At 38.8% G+C, this 15,297-nt stretch overlaps 3 protein-coding genes and 1 long non-coding RNA gene across 9 annotated transcripts; all 4 read left to right on the top strand.

Annotated features, from left to right (window-relative positions):
- Nucleotides 1–526: 526 nt before the first annotated feature.
- LOC141640396 (F-box/LRR-repeat protein At5g38396-like) lies at nt 527–7,577 on the top strand. 5 transcript variants are annotated; one of them, XM_074449200.1, is made up of 6 exons: nt 527–596; nt 993–2,273; nt 2,762–2,908; nt 4,776–4,994; nt 5,863–6,685; nt 6,815–7,575. In XM_074449200.1, exons 2-5 carry the CDS (start codon nt 2,118–2,120, stop codon nt 5,911–5,913), a joined length of 573 nt encoding a protein of 190 aa, XP_074305301.1. In that variant the 5' UTR covers nt 527–596; nt 993–2,117; the 3' UTR covers nt 5,914–6,685; nt 6,815–7,575. The 5 variants fall into 5 exon arrangements, with proteins under 5 accessions (XP_074305301.1, XP_074305297.1, XP_074305300.1 ...); XM_074449197.1 differs by having other exon boundaries at nt 566–596; nt 993–2,516; nt 6,815–7,576; XM_074449196.1 differs by lacking the exons at nt 5,863–6,685; nt 6,815–7,575 and having other exon boundaries at nt 993–2,516; nt 4,776–5,851.
- On the top strand, nt 996–1,760 carry LOC141640426 (F-box/LRR-repeat protein At3g59200-like). Its single transcript, XM_074449230.1, has one exon. The coding sequence runs from the start codon at nt 996–998 to the stop codon at nt 1,758–1,760; it is 765 nt and encodes a 254-aa protein (XP_074305331.1).
- LOC141640425 (uncharacterized) lies at nt 6,475–8,200 on the top strand. The gene is made up of 5 exons (XM_074449229.1): nt 6,475–6,579; nt 6,760–7,012; nt 7,254–7,471; nt 7,798–7,872; nt 8,159–8,200. The coding sequence occupies exons 1-5, from the start codon at nt 6,475–6,477 to the stop codon at nt 8,198–8,200; spliced, it is 693 nt and encodes a 230-aa protein (XP_074305330.1).
- A 3,685-nt stretch (nt 8,201–11,885) lies between these two features.
- LOC141640360 (uncharacterized) lies at nt 11,886–15,078 on the top strand. 2 transcript variants are annotated; one of them, XR_012542976.1, is made up of 4 exons: nt 11,886–12,871; nt 13,060–13,206; nt 13,626–13,850; nt 14,686–15,078. It is a non-coding gene; the product is annotated as an uncharacterized LOC141640360 (long non-coding RNA). The 2 variants fall into 2 exon arrangements; XR_012542975.1 differs by lacking the exon at nt 14,686–15,078 and having other exon boundaries at nt 11,892–12,871; nt 13,626–13,972.
- The last annotated feature ends 219 nt before the right edge of the window (nt 15,079–15,297 follow it).

The raw sequence follows: 15,297 nt of genomic DNA, 5'->3' as shown, positions 1-15,297 counted from the left end.
ATATGTGATTAATAATATTAATAATAATGAGTATATTAATAAAATAATAAATATAATATAATAACTTATTATTATAATAATAATAATAATAATAATAATAATAATAATAATAAATATTTTATGAATAATATTAATAATAATGAATATATTAATAAAATAATAAATATAATATAATAATAATAATAATGATGATGATGATAATAATAATAATAATAATAATAATAATAATAATAATAATAATAATAATAAATATATTAAATATAAATATAATAATATAAACAATACGAATTAATTATTAATAAATATAATAGTAATATAATAATCAAAAAAATAATATAATAATAACTATAGTAAATACATTAATATAATAATAATAATAATGATATCAATAAGAATAATAATAGTAATGTTAAAATAAACTAATATGAATTGAATCAATCAATCAACTAATCAATCGAATCAATCAATCAATCGAATGAAGTTCGAATCAATCAACTTATTAAATCGAAATTAAGTCCAAAAGAACATGGCGTAAGATGGTCGCATTCCACTCAAACTAGCACACACTTACGAATTGAATCAGAGCACTAAAGCAGGTATGTATATACATTGATCTCTCGTAATTCCTCTTTTTCCTTGTATTAATTCACGAAATCTTGCTGATTTTCCTTTAAAGTTGCGTTAATCTATGTGTTTATTTTATTTAGGGGTTTTCAATTAGGGTTTCATGGGGTTTTCATAATTTTAAGTTTATTTATTGTTTTGGTAATTTGGTATCTATCATTTCTCACAATATGCATCTAGCACTGAAAATGGAAGACAAATTGATTTGATAATTTCAACATTACCCACCATTTTTCTCATGTAATTGAAAATATGACTTTGTAGCATTAGCAATTGATTTTCATCCTATAAAAAGAGAAGCATAAAGGTTGAATTTTTAGATAACATTTCATGATTCACACTGTTATCGTTATTGGGTTTGATATCAGGTGATGATTCGTTCTACAAAGCGTCGTAAAGTTTCGGAAATAAGAGATGAAGGTAGTTTGGACAGGATTAGTAGCTTACCTGATGAGTTACTTGGTCACATTCTTTCATTCCTCCCAACATTGACTGCACTGCAGACGAGTTTGTTGTCAACTAGATGGCGGTATCTTTTCACATTAACAACTAGCCTTTCTTTTGACGATCGAGAATATTATGAGCTAAGCTCACATGGAAATGAAACTCTCAATACGGGTTTTGAGATGTTTGTTTCTGGAGTACTCGTGTTGCATAGAGTAACATCAATTCAGAAGTTCAGTCTGAAACTTAAACGCGACCGCGAATATGCTAGTTCACATCTCCTTTTGTGGATTAGTGCTGCAATACTAAAGGGAGTTCGGCATCTAGATCTGTACATTTTTTACCAACAAATCTCTTTGCCTAACTGTATCCTCAGTTCTCAAACTTTGGTGTCACTAGAAATTCACTCGGTTAGACACAAAGTGGACTTGAAAGTCCCTAGCTTAGTCTCCTTGCCAAGCCTCAGGTTTCTTAAACTCATCCAAGTAACATTCATGAACGCAGAGTCCGTTAAAAGGTTTTGTGTTGGTTGTTCACGGCTGAAAGAGTTGGTTCTTATCGACTGTGGATTGGGTAGAGATCATGTTCGCATTTCTACTTTAGCACTTGAAGAACTGACGGTATACTTCTGTCGAGGTCATGTCGAGTTTGATGCCCCTAATTTGGCAAGTTTATCATACTTGAAGAACTGACGGTATACTTCTTATAGATTTTACCTGGTTCATTCCGGATCCTTAACTCTATTTCGGTTTTTAAAAATCGTTTTAACCTTTTCTCTCGATTTAAATTTTAAGTTTTTATAAAAGAAAGACGGAATTCGATTTTAAAACCCCTAAGTTCACCTTGACTTTCCATTACATTTTCGTTCTCCCTTTTGTTTTTTATCTTCCCTTTTTTTATTCGCATTTTGAGGCGTGCGTTCACCCATGGACGGTTCGAAAGGATGATTCATGTCAGCCGACCCCAAATCATTTTGGGATTAAGGCTCTGATGTTGTTGTTGTTGTTGTTGTATCATACTTGTGCTCATGGTCTGATGTGGATGTGGATATGACCTTGTTGTTGAAGAAATCATGCTCTCCTTCTAGGGTTGAAATAGGTTTTCATTCCTATGAATTTCATGGCCCTCTCGCTGAATATGTCCTTGATCTTATTAGAGGTGCCCAAAATGCCAGAGAGTTAATTCTGACGTTTAACGCTCTAAAGGTTTGTACGTCTTACTCCCTGAATTCTTTTTGGTTGTTGCTACTATAACTACTTTCAATTCCAATGGAGTCAAAGAGTCGTCATTTTTGGTCATGTATTATGATTTATGATGGAATACAACAAAATGGCTCACTTAAATGGTTGCGTTTCCTTTTGTTGAGGTGGCTGTCATTGATGCACTTCTGGACGCAATTTTCATCTTTGGTTATTTGGAAACAACCTCTTTGTGTTGCAAACACAAGGGTAAGGCTCCGTATATCCGACCCCGTCTTACCTCCCAATTTACCGGAGCCCTTGAGCCGCTGGAGTAATGTTGTTGTTGCGACTTGCGAGTACAACTGAGATACTTACATAGTTACATATTCCTTACTTAGGTAGTTAGGTATATCGTTAGTTGGTCTGTCTCGTATGTAAGGGTCAAAGGAAAATGCTTTTTTGGAGTTTTATCAACAATCTCATTATTGTATTTGTGCTTCTTTTTTGTGAAGCTTCTTACCAGGCTTGATGATACCCGAATACCTACATACTCTAAGCTGAAAAGCCTGCACCTTGATTCTTGTTGCTGTAATACATGGAAGTATGTGACATCCTGGCTAACGAAGTCACCTCAACTTGAGACCATTGTCTTTAATGAGGTAAGGAAATTACTAAAGGATTTAATAGGACTCTGAGTTTTTGAAAAGTGCGAGATTTTGTTTGCTATTACTAACCTTGTCAGCTACGGAGTATTTGTTTAGTCATTCCGTGTTATACCTCTTAAGTTACTTGTTTACGTTTTTTAGGGAAGTTTTTCTTGTTATAAACACCGTTTAGCCCGTAATTTTTCTGAGTTGCAATGTTGCATTCATGTGCCTGGTGAGCTTCTCTATTACTCCCTCATATTCTATATATTCTTCCCTATTTCCTAAAACGGAAGGTTTTTTTCCCCTTTTTTATTTTGGAAACTTTTACTCTTATTTTATTCATGCCTCTCCTATCACTAAACTCCACCCAACTCTTTTACTCATATTTTATTACTTTCCTTAATGTTTTGGCCCACAATTCCTTATTTAATTCTTAATTATTCATACCTCTCTCATATCACCAAACCCCACCCAACTCTTTTACTCTTATTTTATTCCTCTCCTTAATACCCGTGCCCACAAACAATGGGAAGAAATTATGGAATTGGAGGGAGGATTATGTAAATATGTACTCTTTATTATTCTAGTGTCACTCTCTATGAATACTCATATCCCGCTTACACTTGTGAGTCTAGAGCCGGCAAGATCAGACCCTACCCACCCGAAACTCGACCCGAAAATTGGGTGAACCGAAATCGATCCGACCCGTTCCGATAACCGATAGCAGCCTCATTTTAGCCTCATTTTTCCCAACCCGACCCGAACCGACCCGACCCGACCCGTGACCGAGACCCGATATTTTCTCAATCCGATAGATGACCCGATAATGAACTAGTTTAATAATGGTTTAAATAAAACCAAATTGATATTCATCTTAATTATTTTCACTTTAAACTACAATTAATACACCTACCCTTTGTTTAAACATAAAATTACCATCTAAAACTAAATATATAAGATAAAATATATGCTCATAACTTGACCCGACACTGATTCGCTAATGACCGACCTAGTTTGCCACCCGTTGATGGCCCGACATGCACCGAACCGACCCGAACCAGCCACTGACCTGATATAACCCGTACACGACCCGCTTTGACCCGACCTCTAACAGACCCGAGTGACCGATTGCCACCTCTACTTGTGACCATGGTCTTTAATGAGGTAAGGAAATTACTAAAGGATTTAATAGGACTTTGAGTCTTTGAATAGTGCGAGATTTTGTTGACTATTACTATCCTTGTCAGCTACGAAGTATTTCTTTAGACATTCGTTGGTTATCCCTCTAAGTTTTTTGTTTCGTTTTCTATTTACGGAAGTTATTTAGTTTTGTAAACAACAACAACAACATCAAAGCCTTAATCTCAAAATGATTTGGGGTCGGCTGACATGAATCATCCTTTAGACCCGTTCATGGGTGAACGCACACCTCAAAATGCGAATAGAAAAGGGAAAATGACAAACAAAAGGGAGAGCGAAAATGTAGTGGAAAGTCAAGGTAAACTTAGAGGTTTTAAAAATCGAATTTCGGATTTCTTTTATAAAAACTTAAAATTTAAATCGAGAGAAAATATTAAAACGATTTTGAAAACCGAAATAGAATTAAGAATCTGGAATGCCTTAAAATCATTTCCTTATTTCTTGTGCAAAATGGAAGGGGGAAGAAATGAGCGACTAGGAGGGAGTATATTATATGTTGCTTACACTTCCTTGTATAAACCGGTCTATAAGCAAACATATTGTTTGTCTCCTCGACTCCTTTATTATTTCTCTCTACTTCTCTATACTTCCGACACTGTTTACCAACACTCATACCCCTTACACTTGCCCATAAGCAAACATATTGTCTATCCTTACGAATTATGAAATTGATTGTTAGGGCATTGCTGATACATGTCGTACAGAGCACGAGCACGAGTGGCGCCCGAGTATGGAACTTGCTCCATTTTCATCTAATGTCAAAACTATTGAAGTTCATCGATTTGAGGGCGGGAAAATGGAGCTGCTACTTTTAAACTATCTGCTTGAGAATGCTGGAGTATTGAAGAGATTGATTCTATATAAATGTGGCACTATGACAATGGAGGAGGAATTAGAGGTGAGCAAAGAATTGTTGATGTTGCCCAAGACTTCAACATACTGTACTATAGAATTGAAATAGCTGTCTCTATTAACAATGGCGCATGCCTTTTTCTTTTAATCCTTAAAAACATAAATGGGTTGAGTCGTAACTATTTGGAAGCAAATGAGTTCATGTGGAATTCGATTCAAATATTGTTGTTATGCACATCGGTTTTCAAGGCAAGGACTATGCTTGATCCCGTGGCAGGCTTTTAGGCTGGGCATAAAAACACGTAAATGCTCCCTCTCATAGAAACCAAAATGGTCAAGTAGTTGTTGACCATAATACCCTCTACGGGCCCCTTTTTTTAGAGCAACAATATTTTTCTTATATTATGTTTATCAATTTATGACAATCGGTTTTTAGCTCAACTTGATTTTAACATATAATTTGTTCATGCGTAAAGGAAACCGAATGTTTATAATTGTTCTGACATGTAGGATGACTCACTTGTGTTGGACCTTTTGTGCACTTTGTTTTTTGTTTTTTTTTGTTTTTTGGTGCAAAGGGAGCCACAAGGACATTTATATTGCTAACGGGGTTTGAATCTAGGTCATGAGTACCATCTCTCACGACTTTGCTTAGTTTGTTAAAACTATCAAGTTTGAACTAGAAGTTCTACACAATATCGCAATTATGAAACCAAGTAATTTTCATATAGTCCAAGAGAAGAAGCCAAGTGCCAGAAAATTTGGGCATCTAATTACTCAATATTAAGCTGGTAATTCAATGATATGGATACCCAAGGTTTTCATATAGTCCAAGGGAAGAAGCCGAGTGCCAGTAAGAGTACTAGCAAGCCTGTTTCGAGTGTTCCACTCTAAATGGCTTCTCATTGCTACAGGGAACTGCTGCGGGGACTCCTGAGATAGGTCCGGTTGTCCTGATAATCTAAACAGTAGCATGATTAGGAATGATACTCAGAACCCAAGTATGAGGTTTGGTGCGGTTGGAAATGCTACTGATCACGAGGAGTAGGATCCTCCTCCGATACATGGATAATATAGCAGTGCGGAGTGTCGGGTCTAAATAAGGTTAAGAAACAAATGCCGAGACTCAAAGATTATGTGTTTGAAGTGTTCGGTTGCAGGGATTAGTCCGATGGGTTGTTTTTACAATAGAAAGGAAAGTTCTTGGAGTTTTCAAATTGATAGGGCCATGGCAAATTTTTAATGGATGATATCTGTTTTCCCAAGCTACTGCATTCTTTGCTCCGGGGGGTATTTTTGACCACTCCCCTATTATCCTACAAGAATGTGCCACATTCTGAGATGCCTTATTAAGCTGCTGAATTATGAAGAGTATCCTTAAGCTCTGAATTATGAAGAGTTCAGTGATATTCTATAGAAGTAAAAAAGTGAGCTAGCCAGCTTGAGAATGCTCGAAGGGCTTACATGCCAACTCATATGATCCCCTATTAGCAGATGCTGAACGGAGAATTGTTGCGAATAAATACATGATGTTCCTCCACCAGAAATGGAAAGCTCAATGGATTCATCAAGGCGATTTAAACACTGAGTTCTTTCATAAGAATATTAAGAAGAGAAATGAGCAGAATGCGGTATAGTGTATACTACACTGAAGATCTGGATGGCCAGTTACACATTTCCCAGGATGCAGTTCATAATGCTTTTGTTTATGCAGCATATTACTGATTTAGGGCAAAGGTCAATACTATCTCTCTTTACTAGACACACTGGCTTACAGTTTACAAGTTCATTTCTAAAATGTTGTGTGCTAGGCTGAAACTGATACTAATGACTTAATCTCTGAAAATCAAGAGGTGTTTGTTGCAGGGAGGAATATAGTACATAACATTATGATACGTCAAGACATTTTCAGGAAGTATAACTGTAACGTCCGTAAGAGTTCTCCCCCAAAGTGCTTAATGAAGATTGATCTTACGAAGCCTTGTGACACGATTAAATGGAGCTTCATTCAAGACATGCGATCTAAGCCTAATTTTCCTACCAAGTTTACGCAATGGATGATGGGTTTGTGTGACTACTCCTAGCTATCCCTTAATAGTAACGGAATGTTACATAGATATTTCCTTGGGAGAGGGGCTTAGACAAGGAGATCCGATGTCCCCCCTCATGTTCGTGCTCCGCATGGAGTATCTTTCTCGGTTACTGAATTATATAGGGCAGAAACTGACTTCAGTTTTAATCAACATTGTGTCGCGGTGAGATTAAATCATCTCTGTTTTGCAGATGATTTAACTATGTTTTGCAGAGGTGATTACAAATTACAAGTCTGTGTTTCTCATACTTAGAGCATTTGCCACATTCCGAGATCCTCGGGACTTGTCAAAACCAAACATTTATACCAGTAATGTAGTGCAGTCTGAGTTACAAAGATTACTACAAATATCAGGATTTCAGCTGGAGGGCTATGACTTTTCGATATGTAGGAGTATCAATTTCTGCCAAGAAACCTTAATAAACTGGATTGTGTTGTGCTGGTGGATAAAATTACAGCAAGGATAATATCGTGGGAGTCAAGACCTCTTTCTTATGCAGGAAGGGCGCAGCTTATTGGAAGGTTTAATTGACTACATTAGAATGTCTTTACCCATTAACTTAAAAAGAGAAGATAAAAAGAAACCTAGACCAGGGGACGACTTACCATCTTCTTCTTACCCTTTATCTTAGGGCTAAACATAACATAATTTAACTTCTTTTCAAAGCCTGTTTGCATTGCTTATATCCTATGCATTGTTAGCGACAATGGGATCCCTTTAACTAACTCCTAAACTGATGTTTTTACTTCCTTATAGTATACAATACAAGAAAGGTTTTCAGCAGTGAAGTTAGATGATGCGCTCTATGCTGATGGCAATTCGCTCTTACTGGTCCTTTATTTTTATCTAACCTTCCCGTGTTCTCCGCAACATTCAAGCCATTTGTAGACATTTTATTTGGGAAGGCAAGGCTGTGACAGACAAAACTCCTCTTGTTCATGAAATTTGGTTTGTAGGCCAAAGAGCAAGGGAGGGTTGATCATAAATGACCATATGGTGTGAAACTACGCTTTAATAGGGAAGTATGTGTGGGGTGTGAATATGTGATTGTGTGAGTAAGAACAGAGATACTCTTTGCTAAAACAGATAAATGCTATAGTATGTCCTACTACTGCAGGTTGATTATGGAAACAAATCTGCAAAATCACTCCGCCTGTGAGTGTTTTCGGGCATTCGCTGCCGGTCCCAAGCCCGGATAAAGGAGGAGGGTTGCGGTAGGTCTGTGGCAGCCAGCATAAAAACTTAGTCACATTTTATGGACATGAATCGGAATTTGAACATCGTTGGGCGTCTCCTCGAAGCGCCGCACTTCTTAGACCCGGGTGTAGTGAAAAGTATGTGAGGGTTGCTAGGTCGTTGCCCGGAAGCGACGCGCCATCTTTACACCTGGGGGTGGTGTCAAATAGGCAAGGGTGCGCTACATCTTCCAGACCCGGGTGTAGTGAAAAATATGCAAGGGTTGTTAGGTCGTCGCCCAAAAGCGGCGCGCCACCTCGAAGTATGGGTGTGGTGTCAAATAGGTTTGGATCTAGGAAGCATGGTCAAGAGCGGGTAAAGAATTCAGGACATGACTTTAGGAAGGGTAGTAGGTTACGTTTTGGTACTTGGAATGTTGGCTCTTTGACAGGGAGATTAGCTGAGGTAGGGGAGGTTATGAAAAGAAGGAGAGTGCATATAATGTGTCTACAAGAGACAAAGTGGGTCGGAGATAAAGCAAGGGTGATAGCGCCTTGGGGTTATAAGCTTTGGTACACGGGTAAAGACAAAAGTCGTAATGGAGTGGGTATTGTCATTGATAAAGATTACATTGATGATGTGGTAGAAGTATCGAGAAAGAGTGATAGGATTATGAGCATTAAGCTTGTAGTCGGGGATGAGGTGGTGACGGTTATAAGTGCTTACGCACCTCAAGTAGGTTTGGATGCTTCTTTTCGACGAGCCTTCTGGGAAGATTTGGAAGAGGTTGTAGAACGAGTCCCTATTGGAGAGAATTTGATCATTGGTGGTGACCTCAATGGGCATGTGGGTACTAGTCGAGTTGGCTTTGAGAACATTCATGGGGGTTTTGGGTTCGGGGAGAGAAATGAAGCAGGAAGTGACATATTGGATTTTGCTTTGGCATATGACTTGGGTATAATGAACACTTGGTTCGAGAAAAGACATTCTCATTTGGTGACTTATAGAAGTGGAGGTAATGCTAGTCAAATTGACTTCCTTTTGGTAAGGAATGTGTGGAGGAAAGAGTACACCGATTGCAAAAGGTCATACCCGGGAAAGTGCCGCAACACAACATAGACTAGTGGTTCTTGATTTTCGGGGTAAGAGAGACTTGAGGAAGAGAAAGATAATCGGTGAGGCACGGATCAAGTGGTGGAAGCTACAAGGGGAAACCAACAAGCGTTTTTGGATAAGGTTGGAAGTAGCGATATTTGGTCGGATTGCGAGGAGAAAGATATTGATGCAACGTGGGATAAATTGGAGCATGTTGTAAAGGATTTGGCGAGGGAGGTGTTAGGGGAATCTAAAGGGAATAGACCATCAAGTAAGGACACATCTTGGTGGAACGATGTGGTGAGACAAGCGATAAAGACTAAACGTGAATGCTATAAGGTTCTGGGGAAATGCATGAGTGATGAGAACTTTGAAAAGTACAAGGAGGCTACACGAGCCGCTAAAAAGGCCGTACGGGATGCGAGGGCAAAAGTTAACCAAGAAGTGTATGCCAGGTTGGACACGAGAGAAGGAGAGAAGGATATCTATAAACTGGCTCGCATACGAGACCGAAAGACGAGAGATATTGGGAGAGTTAGGTGTGTGAAAGATATGGATGACAAGGTTCTCGTTCGTGATAACGAAATAAAGGCTAGATGGAGTTCTTACTTTGATAATTTATTCAATGGACATCAAGAACAAGGTTTTGGGGATGTAGAGGTAACACCAAGCATGGTTAATCGGGAATTTGTGCGTAGAATACAAAAGAGTGAAGTTAGAAAGGCGTTAAGGAAGATGGGGTCAAAGAAAGCAGAGGGACCGGATGGTATACCCATAGAAGTTTGGAGGTGCTTCGGGGAGAAAGGGATCGAATGGGTAACCATGCTCTTCAACAAGATTTGGAGGAGCAACAAGATGTCATCGGCTTGGAGGAGAAGCACTCTTGTCCCTTTGTACAAGAACAAAGGTGATGTTCAAGAGTGTTCCAATTATCGGGGAATTAAACTTATGAGTCATACGATGAAGTTATGGGAGCGGGTAATCGAGCAAAGGCTTAGGAGGTGTGTAGACATCTCGGATAACCAATTTGGATTTATGCCCCGGAGATCGACTATGGATGCGATTTTTATCATGAGACAGTTGATGGAATACCATCGGGACAAGAAGAAGAACTTACATATGGTTTTTATTGACTTGGAAAAGGCATATGATAGGGTACCAAGAGAAGTACTTTGGTGGGCTTTGGCGAGAAAGGGTGTGTCGCGAAAATATATTGACCTCATAAAGGACATGTATGAGGGGGCTAGTGCAAGTGTTCGCACTAATGTTGGGCGAACGGAAGAATTTCCTATTACCATCGGGGTGCATCAAGGTTCCGCACTTAGTCCTTTTCTCTTTGCTATAGTTATGGATGAGTTGACAAGGGATATTCAGGACGACATCCCTTGGTGTATGATGTTTGCTGATGATATTGTGTTGATTGATGAGACAAAAGAGGGGGTGGAGAGAAAGTTGGAATTGTGGAGGCAGACTTTAGAGACTCGTGGGTTCGGACCGAAGCGGAGTAAGACTGAGTATTTGAGGTGTCAGTTCACTAAGGTGGCGGGATTGAGATCGACAGAGGCGGGGAGTATTATTTTCGATGGGAATGTTGTTGAGGGTTCGGATTTCTTCAGATATCTAGGATCTATTATTCAAAAAGAAGAGGAGTTAGACAGAGATGTGGCTCACGTAATTAAAGCGGGATGGTTGAAATGGAAGAGTGCTTCAGGGTTTCTATGCGATAAAGATATGCCCCAAAGATTAAAGGGAAAATTTTATCGCACGGCAATTAGGCCTCGCCTCTACTTTACGCTCCGAGTGTTGGGCCGTGAAGCATTGTCACATTCAAAAGATGAGTGTGGCGGAGATGCGCATGTTGAGGTGGATGTGCGGACATACAAGGAAAGATCGGTTAAGGAATGAGGTGATTAGGGAAAAGGTAAAAGTGGCGCCAATAGAGGACAAGATGATGGAAAACCGACTAAGATGGTTTGGCCATGTGAGAAGGAGACCTATGGACGCACCCGGCCAGGAGGCCGGAGACTTGGAGAACAAAAAAGGTCCCTAGAGGTCGAGGAAGACCGAGACAGACATGGTTGAGAGTGATAGAGCACGATATGAGAGTTCTGGGGCTTGAGGAGAGTATGGTGACGGAGAGGGCACAATGGAGGGAAAGGATACACGTGGATTTTTAGTATTTGATGTTTTTTGACAGATTTTATTCTTCTCTCCTTTATTACACTTTTTTACAAACCACTTTCTTATAGATTTTACCTTTCTTATAGATTTTACCTGGTTCATTCCGGATCCTTAACTCTATTTCGGTTTTTAAAAATCGTTTTAATCTTTTCTCTCGATTTAAATTTTAAGTTTTTATAAAAGAAAGACGGAATTCGATTTTAAAACTCCTAAGTTTACCTTGACTTTTCATTACATTTTCGTTCTTCCTTTTGTTTTTCATCTTCCCTTTTTCATTCGCATTTTGAGGCGTGCGTTCACCCATTGACGGTTCGAAAGGATGATTCATGTCAGCCGACCCCAAATCATTTTGGGATTAAGGCTCTGATGTTGTTGTTGTTGTTGTTGGAGATATGAAGTAAAAAAAACCTTATGCTTGTCTCAAACGTGATTGTGGCCCTAATGTTAAATGTACTATATGGATTCGGTGCAGGGCTAGTGTGCGTGAAGTCGTGAACACTGCTTCTTCTCTTGGCTTGGTGTCCAGAACAAACTCCTCACCGGAGCCCCTTTTTATCAGTGGGGTGTGACTTGTGAGTGCAGCTACTGAATGCTTATTATGTACTCCATAATGAGGCAAGTGTCTAGTTAGCAATGTTGTATGGGATGCGATTGACTAGTCGATGGGGGCTCGGCTGTATGCCACCCACAGTTTACTATATTGGAGCACTATATTGAATGACATAAGCAAAACCAAGATAGACTATGAGTATGGTTAGCAAAATAGCTGGTGTACTTAGGTCTGTGTAAAGTACCTGAGGTGACTATTTGTGGTGGAGTTTCTGTAGGAAGCTGCTTGTAGGTACTTATCTCGTCTTGTTTAAATTCTTGTTTAAGACGGGTCAAATAAATATCATTTTGAATGGGATTACGAGTGTTGTGACCCATGACAGTAGTAGCGAGTAGGGGATTAATTGCATTGTTGACGGATTGTTATGGGAACATGAAGCTAACATTTCTGTTCCCAATTGAAGGCGAGTTAATCATCACAAAAGTTATAGATTGTGGCAAGAAGCATCGTCCAATTCAATGGCAATGTCTTTAACCATGGGAATGTATTTGATTAGCTCAAGCCTTCTTAACTCATAGTTATTTCTGATGTTTAACGCTCTCAAGGTTTGTTGTTTGTCCTACTCCCTGAATTCTTTTTGGTTGTTGCTACTTAACCACTTTAATTTCAATGGAGCCAAGAGTCATTATTCTTTGGAATTTAGTAAAATGGCTCACTTAAATGGTTGCACTTCTTTTAATTGTCAGGCGGCTGTCATTGATGCATTTCTTGATGCAATTTTCATCTTAGCTCATTCGGAAACAACCTCTTTGTGTTGCAAACATAAGGGTAATGTTGCTTACACCCGACCCCCTCTTACCTCCCAATTTACGGGAGCTCTTGACGCACTGGGATAATGTTGTTGTTGCAAGTACAACTGAGATACTTACATATTCCTTATTTAGGTATATCATTCTTCGGGTTGTCTCACACGTATGACAATCTCCTTTTAGTATTTGTGCTTTTCTTTTGTGAAGCTTCTTACCAGGCTTGATGATACCCGGATACCTACATACTCTAAGCTGGAAAGCCTGTATCTTGATTATTGTTCCTGTGATACATGGAAGTATGTGACATTTTGGCTAGCAAACTCACCTCAGCTGGTGACCATTGTCTTTAATGAGGTAAGGAAATTACTAAAGAATTTAATTCGACTTCGAATCTTTGAATACTGCTACGAAGTATCCCTCGAAATTTTTTGTTTACGTTTTCCCATTTAGGAAAGTTATTTGTGTTATAAACACCATCCTAAATTTTTCTGAGTAGCATCCATGTGCCCGATGATTCAGTGAACTCCTCTATTATTACTCTTTATTATTCTACCGACACCGTCTATTAATACTCATATGTTGTTTACACTGGCTTGTATAAACCCGGTCTATAAGCAAATATATTGTACGTCTTCTCGACTCCTCTATTATTACTATCTATTATCCTTCTGACACCGTCTACCAAAACTCATACCCCCTTACACTTGCTTGCATAAATCAATCAATAAGCAAACATATTGTCTGTCCTTACGAATTATGAACTTTTTTGTCAGGGCCTTCTTAATGCCGCTGCATGTGGTACAGAGCAGGAGCATGAGTGGCATCCGAGTATGAAACTTGCTCCATTTTCATCTAATGTCAAAACTATTGAAGTTCATCAATTTGGGGGCTGGAAAATGGAGCTGGTACTTCTAAACTATCCACTTGACAATGCGGGGGTATTGATGAACTTGATTCTATATAAATCTGGCTCTATGACGATGGAGAAGGAATTACAGGTGAGCAAGTGAATTGCTGATGTTGCCCAAAACTTCGACACATTGTACTATAGAATTGAAATACCCCCGTCTCTTAACCAAGTTGTGTCAGACGAACGTCTTTTTAATCCTTCAAAAATAAGTGAATAGTGTATGCATTTGAATCGTGCTTAATGTTGATGATTTGTATAATTATGCTAATTTTTTTGTGCACTCCAATCTTTCTTTTTCTTGTTTGTCCTTGGGGAAGAGTGTGCATTTGAATCGTGCTTAATGTCATCTTTTTTTTTTCTCCACGCTTTCAAATTCCAAATAATCTTCAATTTTTTTTTCTTTGGTGATTAGAGTTCACTATTACTCTTTGGTTATGGATTATAATGAAATAAATCAAAATGGCTCACTAAAGTGGCTGCGCTTTTTTCTTTTGTGAAGTAGCGGTCATTCGATGCAGTTCTCGACGCAATTTTCATTTTGGGTCATTCGGAAACAGCCTCTTTGTGTTGTTAACACAAGGGTAAGGTTGCGTACATCCGATCCTACCTTACCCCGCAATTTGCGGGAGCCATTGAGGCACTGGGGTAATGTTGTTGGTAATTAGAGTTCATCCTATGTAAGAAAAGTGATGGAGAAGGAATCCATTCTCTATTCTTCCTTCTACCATGAATGATCCCGGGAGTTAATTCTAATGAATGATGTGTGAAGTTGTTACTACGAGTATAATTTATGTGAATTGGACCTCGTCTTTAGGTACCTGGAATATTAAATAGGTAAAAGATGGTGTTATGTTCCAATCCTGTAAACTGGGATTGACTGGTCTTCTGATGTTGTTCTACTTATGGGATATTGGGATATACAGGTCTTCTCCTTCCATTACCGCTTATTGTGCGCTTGAGCATGTGTTGGACGTTCCATACAAAAGCGTTATTTGGAAGGTAAATGCAAAAAGTGGCTACACGGAAGCTCTGAAGTCACATCATAGAGAAAATTGAAGGATCGACGTCAAGAAGAGGATTCCTCCGGAATGTCTTGCGTTTATTGGGAAAAAGTTGTGGGAGATTTCGGGTCCCCGGGTTTGCAAAATTCTCATCTGAAGAGGAGTATCGATTGTTTTTTCCGTGTTTGGGAGATCACTGCTAAACTTTGGGATGGTTGTGTTCTTGGCATCAGTAGCAAGGTCACCAACTCCAGCCTAGATAATACAGAGTAGCTTTTGAAATGACCCGACTATTTGACATTGAAATGAAGAATCTTGTAGGTGGTGTGAAAATGGTGGATAAATAGTTAAATACATACTCCTTTCGTCCATGTCATTTGTTTACCTATATTATTTCAGGGTGTCTTGGTCATTTGTCTACCTTTTTATATGAGGAAGGTTTTTTATGGATAATTTTAGTACGGATTTATAGAACCTTACATACATGAGTAGGGGTGTTCAAAATAAACCGAACCGCAATAACCGAACCGCAAA

This window comes from Silene latifolia, unplaced genomic scaffold, assembly GCF_048544455.1.
Source record: "Silene latifolia isolate original U9 population unplaced genomic scaffold, ASM4854445v1 scaffold_79, whole genome shotgun sequence".
In the NCBI taxonomy this organism is placed as follows: domain Eukaryota; kingdom Viridiplantae; phylum Streptophyta; class Magnoliopsida; order Caryophyllales; family Caryophyllaceae; genus Silene; species Silene latifolia.
This window is presented reverse-complemented; position numbering and strand designations above follow the sequence as displayed.

Bases quoted from the DNA above. Each gene is read 5' to 3' on its own strand.
- LOC141640425 (XM_074449229.1), top strand. From the start codon at position 6,475: ATGATGTTCCTCCACCAGAAATGGAAAGCTCAATGGATTCATCAAGGC. The intron at 7,013-7,253 runs GTTTGTGTGACT...TATGTTTTGCAG, and splicing joins GTTTACGCAATGGATGATGG to AGGTGATTACAAATTACAAG. The intron at 7,472-7,797 runs GTGTTGTGCTGG...ACTTCCTTATAG, and splicing joins AAACCTTAATAAACTGGATT to TATACAATACAAGAAAGGTT.
- LOC141640396 (XM_074449196.1), top strand. From the start codon at position 2,337: ATGGAGTCAAAGAGTCGTCATTTTTGGTCATGTATTATGATTTATGAT. The intron at 2,517-2,761 runs GTAAGGCTCCGT...TTTTTTGTGAAG, and splicing joins TTTGTGTTGCAAACACAAGG to CTTCTTACCAGGCTTGATGA. The intron at 2,909-4,775 runs GTAAGGAAATTA...ATTGATTGTTAG, and splicing joins AGACCATTGTCTTTAATGAG to GGCATTGCTGATACATGTCG.
- LOC141640426 (XM_074449230.1), top strand. From the start codon at position 996: ATGATTCGTTCTACAAAGCGTCGTAAAGTTTCGGAAATAAGAGATGAA.